The 23,820-nt window shown below is 53.9% G+C and overlaps 1 protein-coding gene across 29 annotated transcripts in view; it reads right to left on the bottom strand.

The window, feature by feature from the left end:
• Positions 1–399: 399 nt before the first annotated feature.
• RALGPS1 (Ral GEF with PH domain and SH3 binding motif 1) overlaps positions 400–23,820 on the bottom strand; it is a 285,958-nt gene continuing 262,537 nt past the window's right edge. For 13 of the 29 annotated variants that reach the window (XM_082402645.1, XM_082402646.1, XM_082402628.1 and 10 more), the window contains 7 exons: positions 14,338–14,421; positions 12,846–12,951; positions 11,022–11,114; positions 10,742–10,847; positions 8,870–8,961; positions 8,260–8,325; positions 400–1,673 (listed from right to left, as the gene is read on the bottom strand). In XM_082402645.1, coding sequence (XP_082258771.1) covers positions 1,614–1,673; positions 8,260–8,325; positions 8,870–8,961; positions 10,742–10,847; positions 11,022–11,114; positions 12,846–12,951; positions 14,338–14,421 — 607 coding nt within the window. In that variant the 3' untranslated portion in view covers positions 400–1,613. The other 16 variants (XM_082402634.1, XM_082402636.1, XM_082402644.1 and 13 more) reach the window with 11 other exon arrangements.

The following is a 23,820-nucleotide window of genomic DNA, read 5'->3' as shown; positions in this document are numbered from 1 at the left end:
TTTTGCCTAGCATCATGAACTCCCCTCAACATATCTTTTCAGACTGGGATCCCACTGCTCCCCCAAATCCTTTACTCAGTAAGACTGGGTTGCTTGCCTCCCCAAACTCATCCCGCTCCTTCTCGTCTGTCTTCCTGCCTCTCCCACCCACCATGTGTTCAGCGATCTCTGAAATGACTCTCCAAATGCCCCTGCCCTCTAAAGCTTCCCCCAATCCCCCAGGTCCCTCCCCGGAGTGCCCACAGCACTGACTCTGTCCCTCCCTGAGGGCACTGCTCCTGTATGTCATTTATGTTCTAGTAACCTCTTAGCTGAGCGCCCATACCTCCTTCACGTCTGTGTCTGGCACAGCACCTGTTGGCTAAATAAACGCACGTGACTTTAATAAATTGAGCAATATTCATTGGAAAACACATTTAATTTCAAAGTAAACAAAAATGTTTACACTAAACTATTTAATTAGTGAAACAATTATTATCAGTGTAACAAGCTGAAAAATACAGCAACTTGATACAAGACTGAGGTAACAAAATACTTCACCAAAAATCTAAAGAATCCCACAGAGGGCTGATGTTCAGTGGTTACTGTGGATGAGACAATTCACAAGAATTAGGGAAAGTCCTTACACAACTGCATGCAGGGGGTCTGCCGGGAAAAAAGACAGCCCAGGAGAGTGCAACAGATTGAACAAGAGACAAATTAAAATGTAAAAACTGATTTTCAACTTACTTTGAATAATACGTAAGAAATTGAAAACTACTCTCTATGCAACATTTTGAATGCTAAGTGGAAAACCATGCATTTTGGCACAAAATTTATTGAAGATTATACCATACTAATAAATTAATCACTATTGTTTCATTATTGAATGGTCACAGTCATTCAGAAACGGACAAAGAGATGAGTGGTTATAGAACCGACAGATGATCCATCGTTGCTGCTGCGAGCAGGGGTTTCGGGGCTGCCCGTGGCGCACACACACTTGTGCAGCACCAGCGGCGAGGTGGTCCATGGGACGAGTTCTCGACACCCAAGGAAATGCAGCTCTCACTCATGCTGTGCTTGTCTTTAACATTGAAATTAAAACCAAAAAACCTCTGAAGTAAATACTGTGAGCATTCTGACCCTACCCTCTGGTTCCACCTCGGAGTCCTCACTGTGTTCAGCCGTAGCTCTGTGCCAACCAGTCACTAGGACAGCAACTGGACTCACAAGTCAAAGGCTATTCAGTCTGTTGAGCTTCTTGAAGCCTTTCTGGAGGAATCTGCACCTGGTTCCTACCCTGTGCTAGGAGGGAGGCAGGGTCTTGCTGGGAGAGAGGAAATGGCATGGTGAAGATGATTTGTTCGTTGAGGGGTCAGCTCCATGAGGGCAGGGCTTGGGTTTGTCTTGTTCTCAGACATTTCTGTCCTGGGTAGAGCCTGGCACACAGGAAGCACTCACAAGGGATGAGAATCAATGGATGAATGGGTGGTTTCACACAGAGGATCTGTTATTTCAGAGGGACTCTTGTAGTTTTTTTTTTTTTTTTTCCTTTTTAAAACATGAAGTCACCCAACATGCAGAATGATGTGGGGCTGATTAAAGTGATTCATGAAAGTCAGGTTGTGTTTTTAGCAATGTTCACCTGGTTCTAAGCAACAGTAACGTGGATCCAGAGCTCTAGACTCCGCCTGTGGAATGAAAGCGGACCCTGCTTGCAAATGACTTCCCGTTTTCATGGACCATTTTTCCACCTGTACAATGGCATCCTAAAAGATACACTTCTTGGGCTTGGGAGGTGGGAGGAAGACGATGAAAGAAATACTGGCCATATTGGTAAGAAGAAAAAACACTTTATAAACTCAGTTGGCAAGAGAGCGGGTTCCTTCGTAAACAGAATCCCTTCAAGTGTCTTCTCTTTAGGGTCCACAGGGGGCAGGGTGATGAATGGGCAGGCTTCTTCAGGGAGGGAAGGGAGGCCACACTGTCCCACTGGGCACGCTCAGAACAATATTTCTACTGCTTTCCACCAAATCTATCCTCCACGAAGTTTCAGTTGTCAGAATGCACTTGGCTGACCTTGAGTTACAAAATGTGTTGGACTGAGAGGGGTGAAAATTACTCCCAGGGAGAGGGGAGTGAGCTGTGTGGGCGGCATCATGAGGATACCAGCTACCTACTCCACAGTTTGTAGATAGCATTCTATAACTTTCATCCTGGGGTGCCATGATCTCTTTGCTTAACAAAAATGATACAACATATGCATGCAAGACACATCACCTTCAATGTTTTCACAGACATTTGTGCACCATGGCTAGTCAAAGAGCAAGACCCAGAAATGCTACCTTCCAGGGCCAGAATCCACCCGGAGACTTTCCCCTTTGGGGTTTTGTGCCTGTCCCCCCTCTGTCCCCGGCTTGCAGGCCTCCTCACCTGCAGCTTGAGGGACAAACCAACGCTGGAAAGACAATCAGCACTTAACTCACATGCTTGGCCCTGAGCCCCTGCTGGGAGAGAGCCAAGTGCCTTACAGCCTCATCTGCAGGACTCTTCTGGTAAGTTCAGGGTTCTTACCAGTTCTACGAGAATCCGAGCTAGGAATGTTTCCGGGAGGGGACATGGGATCAATCTCAATTTTAGTGAGAAGACTAGACACTTTGAAAAGAATTGCAATTGTGCTATTTCAAAATTAGGCTCAGAGGAAAACATCTGTAAAGACAAGGAAAATCTGTAAAGCGCAAGAAAGTACCTGATTTAGTGTAAGTCTGAAATTTTGAGGTTTTTGGATTGGCTTCTATAATTTCATGTCAGAAAAACCAGGACAGTTTGAAGAGTAGAGAAATTCAAGGAAAGTAGTCTTCTAATTTCATTCAAACTTAAGACTTAAAAAAAATTAACAGGTAGAATCAGATTCAATGTAAGTTAAAGCGTTAATACTGCATGGTTCTGGTGAGAGATGTTTGGAGTGTCTGCTGTATTCATTCAGCCTCCAGATGCTAATTTGAGCAGTTGTTCGTATGAATTAGGTGCATGCATTCGACCCCAGCTGCGGGAGGGTGTGCGAAGCACCGATGACCAAGGTTTGCTGGCCTCAATTTCACCATCTGGAGTTTCTCCTGGCATGAAAGTATTCTAGATTTTGCTCTGAAGGAGGGTTAGTTACGGAGCATAGTAAGACTCAACCACAAAATAAGACCCTGATGACAATTACTCTCCTCACCAATTCATCTGAATTTTCAGAAAAGTGGTCACCGTTTGATCAAAATACAGTGGTGGGTCCTTTGGTAGTTCTTAAGTCGACCTATTATTACAGTTTATTGGTTAAGATGTTGTTTTGAAGCATCTTGCCCAGAAACTCTTAAGAGTAGTTTGGTGTCTGATCAGTGTGAGCTCTGAAACCACAACAGCAACAAGGACCCAGAAACTCAGTCTCTTTCAGAAAATCATTAAGAGTTTCCTTCTCAGAATTAGGACACCCAGATTAAAAAAAAAGAGAGGGGGGGGGAAAGAGAGGGAGGGAGAGGGAAGGAGAGAGGGTGGGGAAGGGCTGAAGGGAGAAGCTATGGTGATAAAGCTACCATAAATAAAGCTAATTTTTATTCATTACTTTAAATAAAAATGTATTTGTGCAAAATAAAAGTCACTTAAAAGTATGACAAGGAGTGACAGATGAAGGACATTGTTCACCTGAAGAGCTCTCAGCCGAAAGCAGAGCTCGGACCGTCCCCTCCCCAGGGCTTTGCTCTTGTCACCACGGTCGTCAACAATTGTGCCCTTGGACTTGGATGATGGAGAACTTGCTGGTGACTGTGTTTGGGGGCAAGAATGGGGGAGCTTAAGGCCTCAGTGTCACTCAGCTCCCCAGCGTAATCAAGAATCCCAGTGGCCCTGCCCTGGCAGTGGAGGCAAAGGGGTGAGAAGATGGGAGCAAAAGCCTTGCTCGGCGGGGAGAGGTCGGTGCAAAGTAGCTTCTGAGCAGCCGGTCAGGTAACCGTGCGCGCAGGCGGCCTCGAGAAGCTGGCAGAAAGCGTCAAGACTTCCCATGCTGACCCGGGGGCGGGGGGAGGGGTGAGAAGAGTGGGGCCTTCAGACCCTGCGGGAGGGGGGCTGGGAGGAAGCAAGCAGGCCAGTGCCGGCCCAGTCCACGGTCCTGAAGCTGGGTCTTGCCTCAGAAGAGCCGACGGCAACAAGGCCTGGAAGGGCCCCAGGGGCCCAGGGATCAGGCCTTCCGGATGAATAGCACCCATAGGAACAGAAAACAAGACACAATTTAAGGCATTGTTTGTTTACAGTAAAAGAATGCGAGGGACCCTTAACACAGGAGGAATCTGGGCTCTCACTCTGACCTTCCTCGGTGGACCAGCCTATCGCTTAAGGTTAAAGCAAGGCCTCAAAGAGAATGAAGTGTGTGATGTCACGAGTCTTGTGCCAAAATGCATGTTTCTCGGAGAGTCCACGCTCGCTCGCTTCCACGCACACAGACACGGCACGCACACGCAGAGGACGCTTCGGGGTTGTACAAAATCTGAGGCAGCCCTGTGGGCGAGCGACCTGGCACACCGGAGCCAGTCCCCGCCTGTCCCTTCCCTCCAGACCTCACGCGGGGGGACGCTGTCCACTCTTTTGTGCAGGAGAAAGCACTGGGGACCCAACGTGGGACGGATGCTCTCTGGTCGCAGCAGCAGCTGGTGGACGGATGAGGGCCCAGGGAGGGAGGACGGGTTGTACAGTCTGGGGACCCATCGTGGCCCCGTGAGGTGGTGCTGCAGAACGGGGGTCATGGGGGTGGCTGGGCATCGGCAGGCGGACCCCCGCACCGGTGGAGCCCTCTGGACTGTGAGGCCTTGGCCGTGTCCCCTCGAGTCCAGCTCTGAGTCTCCCAGCACCCCACCAAAGGCCTGTGCCCCGGACACGCGCTTCGCCACCAGTCCCAGGCCGGCTCCCAGAGGCCTCTGAAGTCACGCTAAGTCCTGCAGAGACTTATTCAAATGACATAAGGTTTGCAGGTACCTAGAAGAGAAAGCTCAGCCTCTTGTCAAAGTTCTGACCTTTCAGGAGGGGATGGGGGTGGTCCCTAAGGGAAGGGTTCAGTCCTCTCCCAGTCAGTCTGTGAATGAGTGGGTGGTGGGGGAAGGGGAGAGGGCACAGCAGTGGTACCAGCCACCACGTGTTACGGGGCTGCTGTGTGCCAGGCAAGGCTCTGAGTACCGCATCTGTATTGTGTCCTGAGTCCTCACAACAACCCCAGGAGGCAGGTACTGGAATTATCCCCATTAAAAAGATGAGGAAACTGAGGCTTAGAGAGGTGAAGTACACAGCAGGTGAGTGACAGGGCTAAGACACCAGTGCCCACGCTCTCAACCTCTATCCTTGGGTCAAAGCACAAGTGCATTTGGAGTGGAGAGCTGACCAATCCTGTAGGATAAGCACTTGCCTCTGGAGAGGAGAGGGGGTGGTTAACGGGTGGCAAGAGTTGGCAAGTGGAAGCACAAGGAGAAGGGGGAAATTTGGGGATATCGGGAATCCCAAGGCTTCCCATGCTGTGTCCCCAGGCCCAGATCCCAGCTACCTTTACCGGGGAGACCACCAGCCCCAAGGTCAAGGTGTTTCTCCCTCCCCTCAAAGCTGTGGACATGCCCCCAGCCCCAGGCCTCCTCCCCCAGCACTGCCATGGGGTTCCAGGAAATTTGATGAGAAACAATTTCATCAAAAACAAATCCATCTTGGTGGCAATTTGGTCAAAATGATGAATTGGAAAAAAACGCATCTCCTTGCACTGGGAGACAGTTATAAGAACGGTCACAGCAGCACTGTTCAGAATAGCCAAAAGCAGGAAATCATTCTTGGGATCACGGACAGAAGAACTGATAAAAAAAATTACAAGTAAATGAATGACAGCTATGCACACTGACATAGAGGAATCTTAGGAACATACTGTAGGAGAAAAGCAAGTCACAGAAGAAACTACACAGTTATGGTTCTATTCTTTAAAAAAAAGTTTTAAAAAATGTACCCCAGACAATACATTAAGGAATCAAATACATGTGTTCACATTTTAAAGGAATGGTAAACAAACAAATCAGGAGAGTGTTTATGGGGCATAGGTGAGCAGGAGGGAGACAGAATTAGGAAGAAGCCCTTGGGAGGGAGGTGTTCCGAGGACTGGGGAGGTCCTGCCTTTAGACTGGGTGGTAGGTACACGAGTGTTTGCTTTATTGCTGTGGTTTACACCTTACACATATGCTATCAACAAAGTTTAAGTGTATTCAGTGCTAGCACACACAACTTTAAGAAATGCAGTTCCACAAAAAAGAAAAGTCATCTTAGTCACTGAGATTTTCTACAGGAGTAGATGCATTTCTGTAATGACTTCATCAGAGCCCCATACCATCACATGCAGGTAGTGTGGCTTATTTCAATAATCCTCTGCTGTGGAATATTTAGTTTTGCCAATTTTTTCTTATTACATAAAGCAGAGGGTGGGAACATTTGTTTGAAAGTAAATTAGAAATAAAAAGGGAAAAAAGTAGAAAAAATAGAAGACCTTCTCCCTTAGGTCTAAAAACTGGACAAAAATACTTAAACGTTGCCAAAGCTTGTTGCGGTACACCACGTTTGCCAGACGTGAAATTCAGTCCATTTGTCCTTCTGACCAAACACCTCCTCTACCAAGTGGGTTTGACCCAGTTCCCTGCTACCTGCTGCACAGCTGCTGCTACCCTCGGGCTGCCTCCACCCCCAGAGAGCCAGTGGACACTTGCTCAGGGCAACCATCCCTGCTCCCGGCTGCCCCCCACCAGTGCCACGACTGTCACCGTGGAGCAGACACCAAGGCCCTGCCTCTCTCTCCGCCCCACCATCTGTGTGTCCCACCTCAGTCCTTGTCACTCCTCCGGGTCACCTGTGTGTGGCAGGTGAGCTCCAGCACACTGTGCTCTCAGAGTGGCCCTCAGAGCTAAGGAGGGGCCCCAGGCATGCACGGAGTGACCAGGGCGGAGGAGGTCAGGACGCTCTTCCTCTCTTAACGTGACCTGAGGCAGCACCTTGTTCATTGCCTTGAGGTAACCATCAACCAAAGACCCTGGTCTCCCCGTCGTGGAGACGAGCAGTTACATTTGCTTAAGCACAAAACACACTCTAGAGACCGCAGAGCTGTAGTTTCTTGTACGTCATTTTAGAAATTTTTTGGGCACCGACATGCATATAATAAATATGCACGTGTATTTTAATACAAATGAGATTGCCCTTACGCGTGTTTTTACACTTTACTTTTTCACTTATGTCTTGGAGCCCCTTTCAGGTGATCACACACAGATCAGGGGGTACACAATAGGGGTTTACTGAGGGTCGCTGAGTTTCCAGGTGCTTTTTTTTCTTTCTATTAAGGACAATGCTGCAGTGAACATTCTCACCATACACCTGTGTGTGCGTGTGTGAGCATATGCCCCAGACAAATTTCTAGCAAGTGACTTGAGGGACTCGAATGCGATTTATTTTCAGTTTCCCTGTGGTGCCTCAAGTTTATCCCTTTATCAGTCTTGTCCTACTGTTTTAGTTTGTCGAGGACTTTCTGCTAATCTCGCCGTCTAGCTTCTTATCGTGTAGAATTTGATCAGCTTGTTACATATGTCCTCATCGATGTTACAGATGAAAATCCTGAATAGGCCCAAGCTGAGCACAGAATCATGGGACACACCACTAGAGACCTCCCTCTGCTTTATGAGAACCGCTTTGAGGGGCCAGGAAGTCTGTGACTGTGCTGTGACCAGCACCACGGCAGCCCCTGCCCTCCCGGCCTCACACGCCTGCTGTGAACTCGGCACCACCTTCCTCCTCCTCGAAGCTGCCACCATCTATCCCAGCCCTGGCGCTCTCTCTCCAGACGGAGGAGAGGGACCCGGCTCCCCAGCCCCCTCTTCCAGCTCATCCCTGGGGAACAGGTCAGGGACGCTCAGTGCTCCTGGCCCCAGCAGCCCACCCGCTGCCCGGGCTGGTGGGAGGGCTGAGCAGCCACCCCTCTCGCAAGCCTGGACAGCAGAGGCTGTGCTTCCAGGCCTTTGGCTCGACGGCAGGAGGCTGAGCAAGCCAGGTCCCCGCCGCCCCCCACTCCACCCCCCAGGAAGCATGCGGCGGGAGATCTCAGGGCCGGCAAGTACAGACTCTGGTGTCAGGCAGACCGGGGTTAGATCTTACTCACCATGGGGCCTTAAACAAGTGTCTGCCACTTTCTGAGCCTCAGTGTCCTCAGCATAAAACGGAGACGGTATGGGAACCTACCTCACAGGGATGTTGGGAGGATTCGGCCAATTCCTGCACGTAAAGCATTTCTCCTGAAGCCTGGTCCTGGGAGGGGCAGCAGTGGGGGGCGGGAGCAGAGCCTCAGGCAGGCATGGCGGACCAGAGGTCCTATTGGTTCAAACATGCCAAGGGGCCAGACAGCCCCACTCACCAGCAGCCATGGTTGCTTCTCAACAAATGAGCTATTATTATCGTTATTCCTAAGGGTTGTTGGGGGCAGGGAGGCCCTTTTGTCAGGTTGGAGTATGCCCATGAATCAACTTTGGGGGGGTGACCTCAGTAGGTGCTGTAGCCTGACCCTTGGGGCACTATCCTACCTGTAACCTATCTCTGATGGATGTTTCTGTGGCGTTTCCTTTAGTAGGAAAGACACAGGGGCCAGATTCAAAGTTCTAGTCTGAAGCTGGGCTTAGTTCCAAGAGGGGCAGGGGGTGCCCTGTCTCATGGGAAAAGGCTGATCAAAAGAGGGCGCCTGGGAGCTTAGCTGATAGGCTCTGGGGGAAGGAGGGAGGTGTGTTTTCTATGGACCCTTAGTCCCGAGGGTGGGAGAGGGTATTTTAGGTAACAAACAGGACTTTGGTGACTTTACCTGAGGCCTGTTGCTTTTACATGCGTCATCCAAATGCTTGTGCCACAGTATTGCATGAAACCGGGAACCAGTCTGGAACTTGTAAACATTGCCTGATGGGTAGAAAACCACTGGTTAAGAGGAAGGTCACATGGGAGGGTCTGTCTGTGATTGTGGCGTGAAGATAAACGTGGACCTGGGGAACTAAACTAGGGAAGGTCAGGAGCAGCCCAAGGCAAGCTCGGGGCATGTAGAGGAAGAGGGTCCCGTGCTCCCCGCCTGTCTCTTTGGACCAGGGCTCTTAACCATTTTTCCGGCCATGGTGCCTTTGCCTCTGGTGAAGCCTGTGGACCCTTCTCTGAATTATGTTTCAAATGCATGAAATAAAATACAAAGAAAATCAATAATACTGAAATACAGTTACCAAACTGCTAAAAAATAAATGAGTGATATCATTCTCTACGTGCTTATTTATGAATGCGCTAATGACAAGATCTGGGGGCAGGTCTGATACTGTACTGTAACTGCAAAGAGTTGAACAAAAATGCTATTCTAAGATATCTGCAATAATACGTGATATGAAAATACCCGTGGTTTCTCTTGCAGATAAAATCACAGGTATCGTGAACATTCTAGTTAGTAGTTTAATACTTATAATTAAAGGAATTAGAGGTCATGGAAAACAGAGATGTGATCTTTTTCCCACCCAAGTTCACAGACCTTTTGCATTCTATCCATGGACCTATGCCACCTGCTGTGTCATATTTCCCTCTGCTTGGGGACAGTGCTTTCCTCTGGGCTCAGCCCCAAGAATGGCCTGTGGACCCCATGACCATACAGTCTTTAAGTCAAGCTGGTATAGGTACAACCTTTACTTCCTAAAGAAACCACCTCTAATCTGGTCCCAGAGCCTTGCGGAAGAAACTCAAATGGTAACCAGCCTGAGGAAACACTATGATGTGTGCGTAGCCGTACGTGGTTCAATCACTCAGAAGCAGAGCAGAGGACTTGGCTCCTCTCCATTCCCCGGGCTCCTTGAGGCTCTCACTTCTTTAATTCCCAGCTAACAACATTCAAACCCTGACCCTCCAACAGCACCATCATCTGCATTACCTGGGAGTTTGTTAGAAATATAGAATCTTGGTCTCCACCCCAGAGCCACTGAATCCAAATCGGAATTTTTACAAGATCCCTGGGCAATCATAGGTACATGAACCCTGCATTAGAACATTCCTGTGAAGGTGTGAAGATGCTCAGGGACTTTACAGCTCCAGTGAACTTGCCTAGCTAGGAGACCCAGGAAATCCGGGGTTTTGTCATGTGACATAGGCTACCGAGGAGGCTAGCATGGCCTATTCTGAACCTCAGTGCAGAACCTCTCCTTCTTCTCAGCATGCTCATGGGGGAAGAATAAAACCAGGAGGAACCGGGAGATGACTGGGCAAGTGAAAGTTGGAGCTTTTATAGAAGGGTTCTTCTCTGATTTGGCCTTGGAGCAGGACACTGCCAGAGTCTCACGGCACAGGCAATGCCGGGGTGTCCTTGAAACCTCCCAACACCCAAGACTCCTCCAGCCGCATGGTCACTGCCTCATCCAGCGCTATGTTATTCATTCCAGGACCCTGAGGCTAGAGTTCCAGGGGTGATGGGCCCCAGTAGCCATAGGTGAAAAGGATTCTGGCTGCCACGTGCCATGCACACTGCTCAGTGGACACGCCCACCACGATCTAAGCAGCTTTTGTGGACCAACGAGGGACCCTGTGAACATCAGAACCTAAAGCAAAAGGAAAGCAGCAGCCTCAGAAGTCCCTACTGTTTCAAAACGCACATTTAGCAGCAGAAGAAAGAGGGTAGAGAGAAGCTGCAGGCACCCAGCGCCGGCCTGCTGCCTACCTTTGTCGGGGTTATTCAGCTGGAAGATGTCCGGGTGCTCAGGGTCGTCGGGCAGCTGCACCATCCAGCCCACGACGGAGATCTTTTTGCCAGGTGTGGATTTATACTGCGGAGGAACGACAGCATAGCCGTGAGGCCCACACCCGCCGCTCCCCAAGGAAGGCCGACCTGGGCCAGGCAAGGTTCCTTCCACTCCCGCCGCCTTGCCCACCTCCACCCACCCCCCTGCACTTCGCACCAAACGAAGTGCCAGCACAGAGAGGCCTTTCGTGGAACGTACGTGCTTTCTGTCTGTGCCCCTCAAGGACTTGGCTCCGTAGTACAGGAGGGTGGATCCTGAGAGTGTGACCCAGTACCTGGTCCACGAGGACAGCTGCAGAGGCAGAGTGACAATGTCACAAGTGGAGGGCCAGAGTCCCCCACTGCCTGACTAGAGACCCAGCTACACGGGTGGAAAGGGGGGGCCCCTCCTCCCGAGCGGTGCCAGCGCAGGCCTCATCTCGTCCCTGCCCGCCACCCCTCAGCGCCGCTCCTCCAGGGCCCAGAGGAGGGAAACTCCTCAGCAGCTCGTCAGCCCTAAGCCCTCGCTCTCCTTTACTCCAAGAGCCTTTCCTTTTCCCACCTTGTTTAGGGCAGTGCCAAGGCATAACTTCTATGTATTCAGGTGACCTGAACCCAAGAATGTCCTGGGGAAAAAGAGTTTTAAAACACGGACAAGCTAAACCATAACCCAGAAGAACCACAGTGTCTGCGATGGGGTGCCCTGGCTGCGAGCGGATGGCAGCGCTTTGAAAGCATGTACGGCTAGAAGTGGGGACGCCTGGCAGGACCAAGCTGCAGGTGTGGCTTTTGTTTCTCCAGGCATGAAGCAGGCTGCTCTGCATCACGACCTACAAGGCTCCTCTTCACACTGGTGGGGGCGGTGGGGGGGGGGTTGGTGGGGGAAGTGCGTCACCTCAGATGGTGAAAGCACTGGCTTTCAGACCTTTTTGACGACACCCACAGGTGTGTACAACACACGTGCATATGTATGTTGAACTGAAAGAAGCTTCATGAAACAATATTCACTTTTATTATGTGTAAGAAACTCTGACATTTTCCAGTCTATTCTATCCTACTCAGAAATATGGGTCATGACCCCCTGGATTAACTTCATCGCTCACCAGCGGGCCAACCAGCATCTGGAAAATAGTGTCTCGCTCTGGCCTCAGAATGACTGGAGCCTGGACTCTGGGTACAGGAGGGCAGCAAGCAGGTCTGTACAGCAGACCAGATATAGGGCCTCATGTCGCAGGATGCTTTGTGACACTCTGGGTCCAAGGGACAGAGTGTGGCCCAGGGCTGGGATGAAGACTCTTCCCCTCACCCAAGAACCACCTAGCACCCGAAGACAGGGGAGCTTCTAGAGCAGCATCTGGGCTAGGGGCCTGGTATCTTCACACTGGGCGTCGGTAGGAGGGGGCATCTCCAAGAGGCTTTGTGGGCAGTGGGCAGGGGCAAGCAGCAGCCAGGGCAGGAGAGGAAGGCCAGAGCAGACACGGGCAGATGCTGCCTGGAGATGCAGCTCACAGGCGGGCTTGCAGGCAGCTTGCCATGGACGCTCGTAGAACGAACGAAGAGGTCTTGGCAAGCGGCTGAGGGGTCATGGAGCCAGGGACATCTGGGTTCAGCACGTGGTGACCCAGTGGCTGGTGGGGGAGCCTGAGAGGCCTCCTGATTCCTCGTCCCTGTCCTTTCCACCACGCGTTTCATGATGCTGCCGAAGGGGGAGGGGATCTGCATCGGGATACCACCCAGGCCGTGCTGCCTGTCTCAGGCACAGTACCCACCCTGACTCCCAGGGTCTCCAGGCCTCCACCTGCCCTCAAGATAATCGCACAGTCCCATTCACTGCCTGCTCACTGTGTGCAGGGTCACACACGTGACAGTCCTGCCAAGTCCTCCAGGATGTAGGGACTATTTTATCCCAATTTACAGATGTGGAAACTGAGGCCCTGCCCACTCAGTGGCACAACTGGACTGGAATCCTGGTTGGCCGGTCTCTGGAGCCCATGCCCTCCCTGCTGCCCATGCCGCCTCTGGACAGATGTGCCTCTGCACTCACCGCGGGCTTCCGTCCTTCCTTGAGCAGAGTTTTCCTTCTCAGAGGCCCCTCCATGGTGGGGACCGCCGCCGAGCTCCCCAGCGTACAGATGCACGGGCCGGTGGGGCTGCGGGGGAGACCACCAGTCAGACATCGCTTTGGAGGAGCTGAGGTCAGGCACCCTCTCACCCACTGGGGCCCAAGGGTCCCCCACTGCCGGGTCCATAATGGCGCCACAGGACAAGGACTCAACAGTGCTGGGCAAGGCTGGGGAGGGGAGGGCCCCGAGGGCCCGGAAAACCTGAGGGACGGTGGCCTTGGGCTCACCCACAGCTGAGAACTTGCACCTCCCTCGTCTTTCTGAGTGCTGAGCGGCTCTAGGCTTGGTGCCCACGTTCCCTGTAACCCAGGCCCCTAGCAGCACCCGTACCCTATCCTGGCTTCCCCTCCACCTGGGGAGCTTGGGGCCTGCGCAGCACCTCCTCCTTCCTGTGTTGGCAAGAGCAGCGAGGAAGTGGGAGTGGAGGGGATGGAGTAAGAAGGGGGGCAGCAGCCCCAAACCCCCATGCCCTGCACATTTGCAGCAGGGCTCCTCTCTCCCCCTCTGCCATGGGGATTCGGGCGCCACCTACAGGTGAAGAGTCCAAGTGCCGCACAGCCCAGGCCGCTCTCCTAAGCACCAGCTTAGGGCCCCTGGTTAGGCACCTCCCGTAGACACCTCCCTCAACCCTGCATGAAAGCCGAGCAGCGCTCCCTCCGCATCCCAACGGAAGGCATCACCATCCACTGGCTGAAGGAGCCAGAAACCTGGGGGTTCTCTCCTCTCATCAGTTCACCCCCAAAACCTCATCAATCCCAAAGACTCATTGATCCCATGCCCTAAATATGCCCATCTCAGCCACCCCACTCCCCCCACCTTAAGCGAGAACTTGATCATCCTTTGAACGACTGCCCAATACTCTCACCTGACCTCCATGTGTCCACTCTTGCCTTCCTCCCATGCGCCCTGCACACCGTGGCCAGCATGACCTGGTCCTGCTGATACCCTCCCCCCACCCCCAGGCAACCCCTCCAGTGCCTCTGAGACCACCATCCTCTCCCCCTGCTGGACGTGGCTCTGGCCCACCTCTCTGGCCTCACCTGCCACCCTCTCCCCCTCTCATTTCTTACAACGTGGACTTTCCTTCACTCCCCAAATCACCCAGCTCTTCCTGCCTCACGGCCCCATGGGCCGTCCCTTGGGCTGCAGGTACTCTTCTTACCCCTACACCTCCCTTCACTTTATTTGGCTGATTCCTATCACTCTTTCAGTCTTTTCTCCAGGGAGGCCTCCTCTCTGGACCATCGGCACCCGTGATTTTCTGTTCCGTTTCTGCTCTCCTGAAGCAACAGCCCTACAGGCTGAGGCGGAGGCTGAGTCCGTCTCGTCGGCAGCATCAAGCACAGTGCTTGGCACCCAGCAAGCACCAGAGAGCTACTTGTCGAATAAATGATCACATGAATAAATGAATACCTGTAGACGCAGCTCCGGGTTCTGGGAGAATTCCGAACTGGAACCCGCCAGTTGGGCCCCAGCGTGGCATAGAGACGTCCCCTGCTTCAGAGGAAAAGGGTTGAGTTTTAGCAACAGCCTGGAAAGACCAGCTACTCCTGAAGGAGGCGAGGGCATCGCAGACTATGTGGTCATTAGCTCAGGAAGCCTCAGCCCCAACTCTTCCCCCAGCCTCCTCAGTCACACTGCAAGCACATCTGGGGCACAGCTGGAGCTGCCAGGTTAGTGAACACAACACCCCTGGAGCCTCCATCAGGGCGAGTCCCCAAGTCTCCAGGTGTTTCCTTAACCTTTTAACTGAATGTTCACCTTTCTTCCAGTGTCAAGGGGATGACTAAAATCCAGGCACACCCTTTATCCCAATGTGAGGTTGAGAGAAAATGCTGTGTAGCCCAAATATTCCATGGTCAATCCAATTAAAAGCACACAGACACAGAATTGTGGGCCGTCTTGCTTGTTGGCCCAGGGTGGGGATGGGGTGGGGCATGTGTAGCATCATTATTCACCCGGGCACTACTGAATTCCTCCGTTTGCTACGTCTTCTCCATCGGACAGTCTCTTTGCTGGCCCCAGATGGTTCCCTGCAAACCTGCCCTGTGACCTGCTGCAGCGTCCAAGAATTGGTGCTCCAGGACCTCTCCGTGGGCTGCCCATCAGGCCGCTCTCTCACCTGTAGTTCCCCAGCAGTGAGCCTTTCCAGGGGAAGATGTAGCTTCCAGGGTAGGTGGGGATCTTAACCTATTTGGGGGAAGGCTTCTGTCTTCCTCTCCTCTCTTTATCCTTTTCCTCTCTTGGCAGAATGACTTCCTGTGTCTACTTGATCCTCCACCTTCTCCCCACCCCTGCAGCATGGTCTCTCCCTGGGCTATAGCTTCCCATTGGCCAAACAATGATGCAACCCAATTTATAAAGCCAGACAAGGTCCAGACGTCCTTTTCAAGTGTTCCCTCTGTTGTCCACTGCCAGTCCCAGGTTGCCACATGTTCCCCTGTGGCACTGGACACCTGTGGGGTGGTGTGGGGTCATCGTCATTCACTGCAGCAGGTGCATCGCGCCATCACCGAGCTCAGGTTCCTCCGAGAGGCGGCTGCGTTGCTCTCTGCCCCTCCATCCTCCACTCAAGAAGGAACTGTTCTTGATGACCATCTTGGGTTTGCTGTCCAGAAGCCCAAGTTCAGGGCTGGTGGGAGTCTGACGGTCCTCCAGGTCGACTGCCCTGGGACCCTGTCCTTTTCGTCCATCAGCCACTCCTCTTTAGGTGACAAAGAGCTGCAGCATGTGCTTGGTCCCCCAAGTCCTCGAAGGTAATGGGTCTCAGCCCATTCCCCACCCAACCCTCGTGACAGATGATGGTCACAGGCCCACCCCACCCGCACCACGAGCCGTGGCTCAGAGGTCCCAGCACACTCAACTCCCAGCCTACCTACAGGCCAGACTGCCTCCTCCCTCTCTTCACGGCTGGGCATGACACCACGGCACGTCACAGCCCCGTGCTTGAGCAGGCTGTGCAGAGCACCAACAGGCTGCCTCCAGGGACACCCCCCTCCCCAGCTGTAACCGGGGATCGCTTATGAGTCAGGGCAGGGTCTGACGGTGAACATCTCTGTGCCCGGAGGATGTCTCCTCATTTGATCTGGATTCCTGCTCTGAGCCGCTGTCTGTTTGGAGTTGGAGATGGAACCTCCCTTGGCAGAGCTGGATCCTCCGGTCCCTTCTTCTCCACCTTTCTTCTCATGAGTCTTTGTTCCTGGTACCCCAGGAAAATGTGTGATGACAGTGGACTGTTCCACAGATGGGGCGATATGGTTGGTGCTGCTACCGACTCTCCATCATTCTCTCCGCTTCTTTGAGACACTCCATGCCTGCACACTTAACAGATGTTTGGCAGGACTGACGTTTGTTGACGGAGAGCTTTAAATCAGCATCTTCCAACCAGTCTAGGCTTTTAAGCAGTATTTCCTCACGCTCTTCCTAAAGGAGTGAGGTGCTCCCAAGGGCAGTGGACAGCTGGGGGGAGTGCAGGGACGCCGGGGGTCACTGGGGCGGCTCACGGGAGAGTCACTAGTTAATGACCACTCCTATGTGTCAGGCCATTGATTATCTCACGGGAGCTTTGTTTCAGCACCATCATCTTCCCCAGAATGGGGAACTGAGGCTCAGTGATGTGAAGACACTTAACCGAGGCATGAGCCAAGTAAGTCAGGATTTGAACCCACAGTTTTCAGGGTGGGAGAGAGGCTGAGTTGCCGCATGGGGAGAAGTCCGCCATGGGGACAGGGTCCTCGTGTGGAGCCAGCATCATGTGGGTGGCTTCCTGGCATTCTGCTCTCAGAGGCACCCCTACTCACAGGTTTCTGCTGCAGCTCACACTGGACAGGCTTTGTCAGTGTCTGTGAGGCTGGATGGCCACAGATTTGTAGACCCTGGATCTCCTGGGGTGGGGCCACCTCCCAGGTCCCTGGTCCCTTGACTCCCCTGATGGAGTCTTCTCCTGGTGGTTCTGGCTGCCTGGCATTTAAGAGCAGCTGCCATTTATCGCCTGCTTATCACGAGGTGCCTAAGTGCTTTCACACACCGTTCCTCCCAGCTCTGTGAGGGGCGCTGTTCTCACCCTGTCTTAGATGAGGAAACTGGGGCTCAAGGAGGTGAAGCCACACATTGGCCTGTCATTAGGGATGGAGACACAAGTGCTCACATAGGGAGCATGTCTTTTCCATGTGAGCCAAGGGCCTGCATCAGTCAAGCTGCTCCAGGTGGGGGAGGGCAGAGCCTGCTCCGCCTGGAGCCTGGGGAGTGACCCTGGCTTTGAAGTGCAGTGTAATGGTGACTCTTCCCCAAGGCCAGCTTTTAGGAGACTATAGGCAGGGTGGGGGCCAGCCGTCCCTCCCCAGGCAAGCACTGTGGGGCTGGAGGAGGGCTGTGACAGGTGGGGCAGCTCCGGCTGGGCCCAGGCAGGCTAGCATCAGCACAGAGGAGCCAGGATCTTCAGCCACTGGAACCACTTCCAGTGCTTTGAGAAGATTTGTTATTTGAATGTTCACGGCCAGAAAATGCAAAATGAGTGGGCAGTGGCATCTGGTGAACTCCAGAAATAAAGGGATTTCTCCAACCGACGGAGGCTCCCAACTCCAGAACCACAGACACCTTTCCCAGCAACATACTGGGAACAAGTGGCTGAACAGAATGTATCCCAGGAAGGCCATTCTACTGTTCCCTCTCAGGAACAGATCTCGAGGAGGAGTGGGGGAAGAGGGCTGCAGTAGGCCACTCTCCTCATGGGAAGTCTGGTCTCGGGAAGCTGTGGGCTGGCAACCAAGTAGAACACCTCAGTCCCAAAGGGTGTTCAAGAAGAAGAAGAAGAAGGAGAAGATGATGATGATGAAGATGAACATGATGGGGAAGATAAGGATGATGATGATGGGGATAGGATGGTGACGATGAGGACGAGGATGGGACGAGGATGATCAAATGATGGGATGATGGTGATGACGGGGAGGATGGGTACCAGGCAACGTGCTAAGCAGTACTCGTTCACTATCCTATTTAATCACACAATACTGTGGGGCAGGAACTATTCTTATCCCCACGTTATAGACAAGGAATCTGAGGCTTAGAGAGGTGGAGTAACTTGCCCAAGTCACAACATAGGGAAGAGGAAGATGGTTGGTGCCGTTAAGGTGGAAGCAGCCAGGGTCCTGCTTAGGCCAACAGCATCATGAGAATTCAGACTGGCTGAGGCAGGTCTGAAAGGCATCTTCTCCTCAGTAGTTTTCTAGGTACACATTAGGTGGTAGGTATCTTGGGGGTTAAATTTCAGAAAGCCCTGAGTCTCTGTTGCTGGTCCAGGAGAGGGGAGCAAGGAGAAGCCTTGGATAATAATTACATTGAGGTCTCAGTAATCTTGTCTTAGCGGAAGTACCAGCCCCCCCACCATTCTTCTATCTCAAGTGCACAGAGCCCCTGGTAGGAGTGCACCTGTGGAAGGGTTCAAGTGATGCTGTTCATCAACAGTGTCCACCTGTACCAGCAAACCCTTGCTGGGAAGCCGTCCCATTGGACCAGGTCTTGGTCCTTGCCGCTACCTAATGCTTCACTCTCATCTGCAGGCAGGAAGCTGCCACCCTAAGTTCTGCTGGGCCTGGGATGTCCCTTCCTGCAGTACTTGTTAAAGGACTTTTGCCGCCTGGGAATCACATTTTTCTCTGGGTAGCGTCCCTGATCCACTGAGTAGGTCCCTAGGAGCCATATCTGCACTGCATGCTTAGCTGAGGGGACAGAACCACCCCTGATCCAAGCCAGGTCAATCAGGTTTTCTCTGTTGGCAATTGGGAACCAGATCTGAGAGGCTGACAGTCAGGCTCTGTGGCTCGGTGAAGCTATAACATGTAAACTTGGGAGCTATGAGGCATCAAGCTTCCCCAGTGTGAGCTGAGAGGTCTAGAAATCTGGGCTGCAGAAGGAGAGGAGAGCATAGCAGATATGCATAGAGAAGGGTCAACACCAGATGGAAGGAGGGTCCTGTCCACCTTCTAGGACCTGACTCTGAGGGGTTGTAGGTGCTGGACAGAGAGGTTGTGGGCACAGATTTCTCAGCTACCTGTGAAGCTGCAGCAGCTAGCAGGCAGGGCCCAGCCCTTGTCTGTCAGGGCCCAAGGACAGGGTCAAGCAAAAGGCCAGGGACTGTTGCCCGCTCTTCTCTCCCAGAGGGGCCTGAGCTCCTGGGTGGAGCCTTACTCGCCAGACATCAGTGTCTGATGCTGACAACAGGGCAAGAGATGGCATCTCTGGGGGGAAACCAAAATCAGAAGCTTGGCACATCGCCCAACTGGGCTGCCACCCAAGGCAGAGCAGCAGAATGGAGCAGCGGGATGGACCCGGGGAACCAGACTGAGGGGTGGGCAGGGGAGGGCCACCAGCCTGGGGGGTTCCTGGGCCTCAGCCACAGGGGACGGGGGTGGGGCAGTGAGGCCCTCTGTGAGAGTCACCCTGAGAACAGCCACCCTCATGGCTGCACTTCAGTTGAAGTGGACCCCTTGCCTCCAGGATCGCCCCCAGAACTTCGCCTCCCTCTCCTAACATGCTTCAGAGTTTGGGGCCCAAGAGGCACCCTTGAACCCTGGCAATCCCAAAGCATCTACCAGAGTCCTCTGACCTTCTCCAGGAGGAAAAGGAGTGTTTTAAAGACTCTGACTTGGGGGTAGCAGGCCTGGGGCTCTGCTGCCATGACTCCACTTTCCTGGGGTTTCCCTAAGGATGCTAGAAGATTTCATAGGCTAAAGACAGCACAGTGCGGAAACTGCATCACCCAACCTCCTCTACACCCCAGAGCACCTACGGGCCACCTGTCTACAGCACTCTCTTAAAGGGGCCTTCCCCGCAGTTCAGAGTCACCCTGGAGGCCAGCAGGGCTGGCGGACACTTGCCTGTACTGTAGCCCATCCACTGAACTGCCATGTGGGAAATTTTCTCTTCGTCCCACCCAGCCTTAGACTCCGGGATCTCCTGCTTGCTGGCGAGAGGTTCCTACTGAGCGAAATTCATACACATCCCAAAGTAAGTTCCGCGACAGGAGCAACTGCACCTCTGTGTCCAGTATTTCCTGCGAGCGTCCTCCCTGTAGAGCTGGGGAACCTGAGGCTCGGAGAGCTTGAGAGACATGCCCAAGGTCCCTGAGAGAGTAAGCAGCCCTGACCTCAGCCCTGCCCACCCCCACCCCCCAACGCTGCTGACAATGTCCAGAAGTCACGATGACCTCTCTCTGCAGAGGTGCACTCAGAACTTCAGAGACCAGGGCTCATCACGGAGCCCACCCCTCCTGTAGAGACTCAGGGACACACAGCACCCCTGGGCCACCTCTCCTCCCCTCCTGCGACACGACTCAGGCCTCGCAGCCTCCTCAGGTCCCAGGACCCCCCTTGAGGGCCCACTGGGGTCCTCTTCACCCAATGTCCTCGGCTTTTGCTGAACCACTGCCTCTACCAGAAGCCACCCCTGAACCCACAGTGTGACGCGGGTCCCCCTGTTGGGCTTTCCCGTCGCGTCCTCTTCATGACCCCCCGTGCACCTGGCATCGTGGATTGAATCTCTGTCTCCCACCTCGGCCGCGAGCTGTGACCGGCCCCCTGATGCAGCTCCCCCTCCCCAGGAAGGAGGATGAAGGGCTCTGCTTCTGAGGGGGCTGGCGCACGTTCCTCTCCCGCTCCCTTTCCCTCTCCCACCAGAGGGGCTTCCTCCAAGGACCCCTCGGCCTCCTAGTCTCTCCGCCACCCATATTTTGGCCTGTCTGTCATGTGAGAAGGCCCTTCTGCGCAGCCTGGCAACGTCAGACTAGAGGAGAAGGATGGCTGAGTATTTCGTAATGAACTTTGTGACGTGCTTTCATATTTCACCCCTTAAAAAGTGACCAGTAAACATTCCTGATTACACCCTCTTTTAGAAAGTTAAATGTTATTTTTTTCCTGGGTGAAAAAGAAACATTTACCCATTGTAGAAAATTTGGAGAATACAGAAAAAGAAAATAAAGAAAGTCTCTCAATAACTCTACAAGTAGAGACAACCAAGAGGAATGATATTATGTACCTTCCTACATACACCCACATGTGTTCTTCCCCATCACCCACTTCGCTCTCTGTAAAAACCTCATTTAAAATGTTTAACTCCTAGGCTGAGATTCTTGTTCTCACTTTAGTGCCAACGCAGGCATAAAGCAGCAGCCATTACCTCTTACTGACAGGCCCGACTAACTCTCCCCGCCCCCCGTTCCATTTCTGAGGAGGCTGAGGTTTGCTTGAGGCCAGCCTGGTGCAGCGTCCACAGTTCCTACATTCCGATTCATCAAGGATGCATTGAAAATGCCTTTCCGGGGCCACCTCCCTGCCTCCTTGGGAAAGTAGATGTGACACAGGGCTCTCCTGCCTTTGTCCCACTCCCAGGACACAGGTGAGAAAACATCAGGTCAGGGACGTGAGGGGCGTCCCACCCTTGCCCCCTCCCCAGAGACTCCAGCCTCTGGCTCCCCAGGGTCCTGACTCAGGACCACCACTCTGTCCTCATTCTGGGCCCTGAAGATAGGGAGGGTCTCTGGGGGCCGCCTGGGGGCTGAGAACTGACCAGCACTGCCCAGGGTCTGGCCGCCTCAGGGCTCCCGTCTCTTCCCGTCCCTCCTCAGCCCACGGGCCCTGTGACCTGCTGAGGCCGAGCTGGATGAGGGACAGGAGGGTGACAGCAGCGGCAGAAGGCCCCCTTGGCTCCTCAAACCCTCCACGGTCCCAGCAGGAACAGTGGCTGGGTGCGGCCACTTCCCCAGAGAGCAGCCGGGCGGGTCCCGGGACTCTGCGGGCTCCAAAGCAGGTGCCCTTTAAGGCTGGCCACTTCAGGAAGCACTGGGCACAGCCTGAGCCCTGGCTGCCAACCAAGGATGCCTGGGGGCCACAGGGCTGAAATGTCCAGGGGTGTGAACCAGGGAAGGCAAACTTGCAAGATGGGCCACACGATCCCACCCTTGGCCAGACAACGAGAACCATCCTACCCGCCTGTTCACAGCAGCATAAAGGCTGCCTATGATGTGCCCTGAGACCAACAGAGGGGTGTGTGCCGGCGGCTGGGTCACTGGCCTGGGCCTCCCGGCCCTGCATGCTGGTATCTGGCTCCATGTCTCTTCCTGGCCAAGGCCAAGCTTGTCACCAGGGCTGGGGGGCTGGTGGGCTAGTCAGTTGAAGGCTGTGGCCTGTAAGCTTCAGGGCTGTGGGGCAAGGTGCTGCCCCCCTCTCCCAGCCTGGCCTCTGGGAACTGACACAGACAGGACCTCTTCCTCTGGCGGGGCTGGCCCAGCCCTCTCCTGCACCCTTGTCTCTGGTGCTGACGCCACCCTCCGCCCATGCACGTGTAAAGATGCAAGGAGAGCGGGTTCTTACAGCGTCTGCTGGGAACAGCGGGCGGGGGGTCCGGGAGGGGAGGCTCCTTGGGGGCAGCCGCTGGTCTCTGGGGCCAGGAAGAGTGAGGCCCGGCTCCCGGGGAAGAGGGAATCTGCTTCCCTTCAGTTAGTAGGAGCAACGTGGCATAGGGGAGGCCGGGGTGGAGGGAGGTCCTGTGGGCCTGGGCTCTGGGTGGGCAGAGGTTAGGAATACGGAGGCCCAGGCAGCAACAGGAACTGTGGTCACTGAACTGTGAGAGAAACGAGCAACATTTTACAAAGATGTCAAAGTGTGTGAGATAAATCCCCTCCAAGTCTCCCGTGGGGTCTTCAGGAAAGTCTAGAACGCTCACATGCTTTTGAGGGAGTGGACTCTTTCCGGGGGACATGAGAAGAGGCCAGTGCAGGATGGAAATGGAGACTGGAGGCTGGGCCGCGGGAGCTGGAGGCCGAGGGGCAGCTGGCGTCTGGACCGTCAGGACCGCCTTGGGTCTCGGAAGGCGCCAGAGGGGACATCCTAGCCCCGCCGGCATCTTCCAAAGCAGGTGGTCTCCTGCTCCCCTCCGCAAGAAGGGGCCGGACCGGGAGCTGGGTCCCGAGGAAGTGAGGGACAGGCCATTCTCCTGGAGGTGGGGCTGGGCACCTGCACAGGCCAGCTGTCTGTGAGACCAGCGCTTGACAGAAAGCCCACCCAGAGTCCTGTGAGAGACATTCAGATGGAGAGTGGGTCTAATGCTAAATCCTACGTGAAAGAGACAGACGAGAAACGCTGCAGCGTTTGGTGTTCCCCGAGTGGAGCACAGCGCCGTCTCCCTGAGCGGGAATTCTCTCACCACCTTCCTTCCTGGCAGCTCTGACCTCAGTCGTGGGTGCTTAGTAGGAACAGTATCTGCCGCCCTCAGTGACTGGCAAGGTGTCTGGTGGGGAGCAACTGCTTAATACACAGCTTTGAATGAATGAGTGAACGAGTGAACGAAGGAATGAATGAGTGAACACAAGGAATGGACGAGTGAAAGAAGGAATGAATGAGCCATGAGCAGGTCCAGGTGTGGACACTATTCAGGATCAATGTCCTCTCGTTGGCCCGTGGTTGGGGAGGTGCTGGATTGCCCGTAAGCCCCCTTCCTCAGGGCTGCCCCAGGAGTCCCCTGACCGCTGCTGAGAAAAGTCAAACTTCCGCTCGTCAGATCTGGAGTCTGCCTGGTGCCTGTCTGGCTCTCACCCCTCCCTGGGGTGGGCAGGGAGAGGGCAGCAGGGCCCGTTTGCCTGTGCTCCCCAGATCAGAGCAAACATCCTTCCAGGAGGCCAGCGGCGGGACAGAGGGAGGAGCTCTGAGGGCTCAGGGCGTCGTCCCTCCCCCTCTTCAGCCCCCCACCTAGGGTTTCACGAGGACAGATGGACCGGCTGACCGACGTGGGGCCAGTCCCTGCAGTGTCACAGCGGCGCTGGACGAGGCATGGTGGTGATGAGGTGGGCCCCATGATCGGGGGAGGTGGACGTGGGTCGGCTCTGCCCACCAGGGGCGGGTGAGG

The sequence above is a fragment of the Balaenoptera borealis genome (genome assembly GCF_965194805.1).
Source record: "Balaenoptera borealis genome assembly, chromosome: 8".
In the NCBI taxonomy this organism is placed as follows: Eukaryota; Metazoa; Chordata; class Mammalia; order Artiodactyla; family Balaenopteridae; genus Balaenoptera; species Balaenoptera borealis.
Note: the sequence above shows the minus strand (reverse complement) of the source record. Positions and strands in the feature narration are given on the sequence as shown.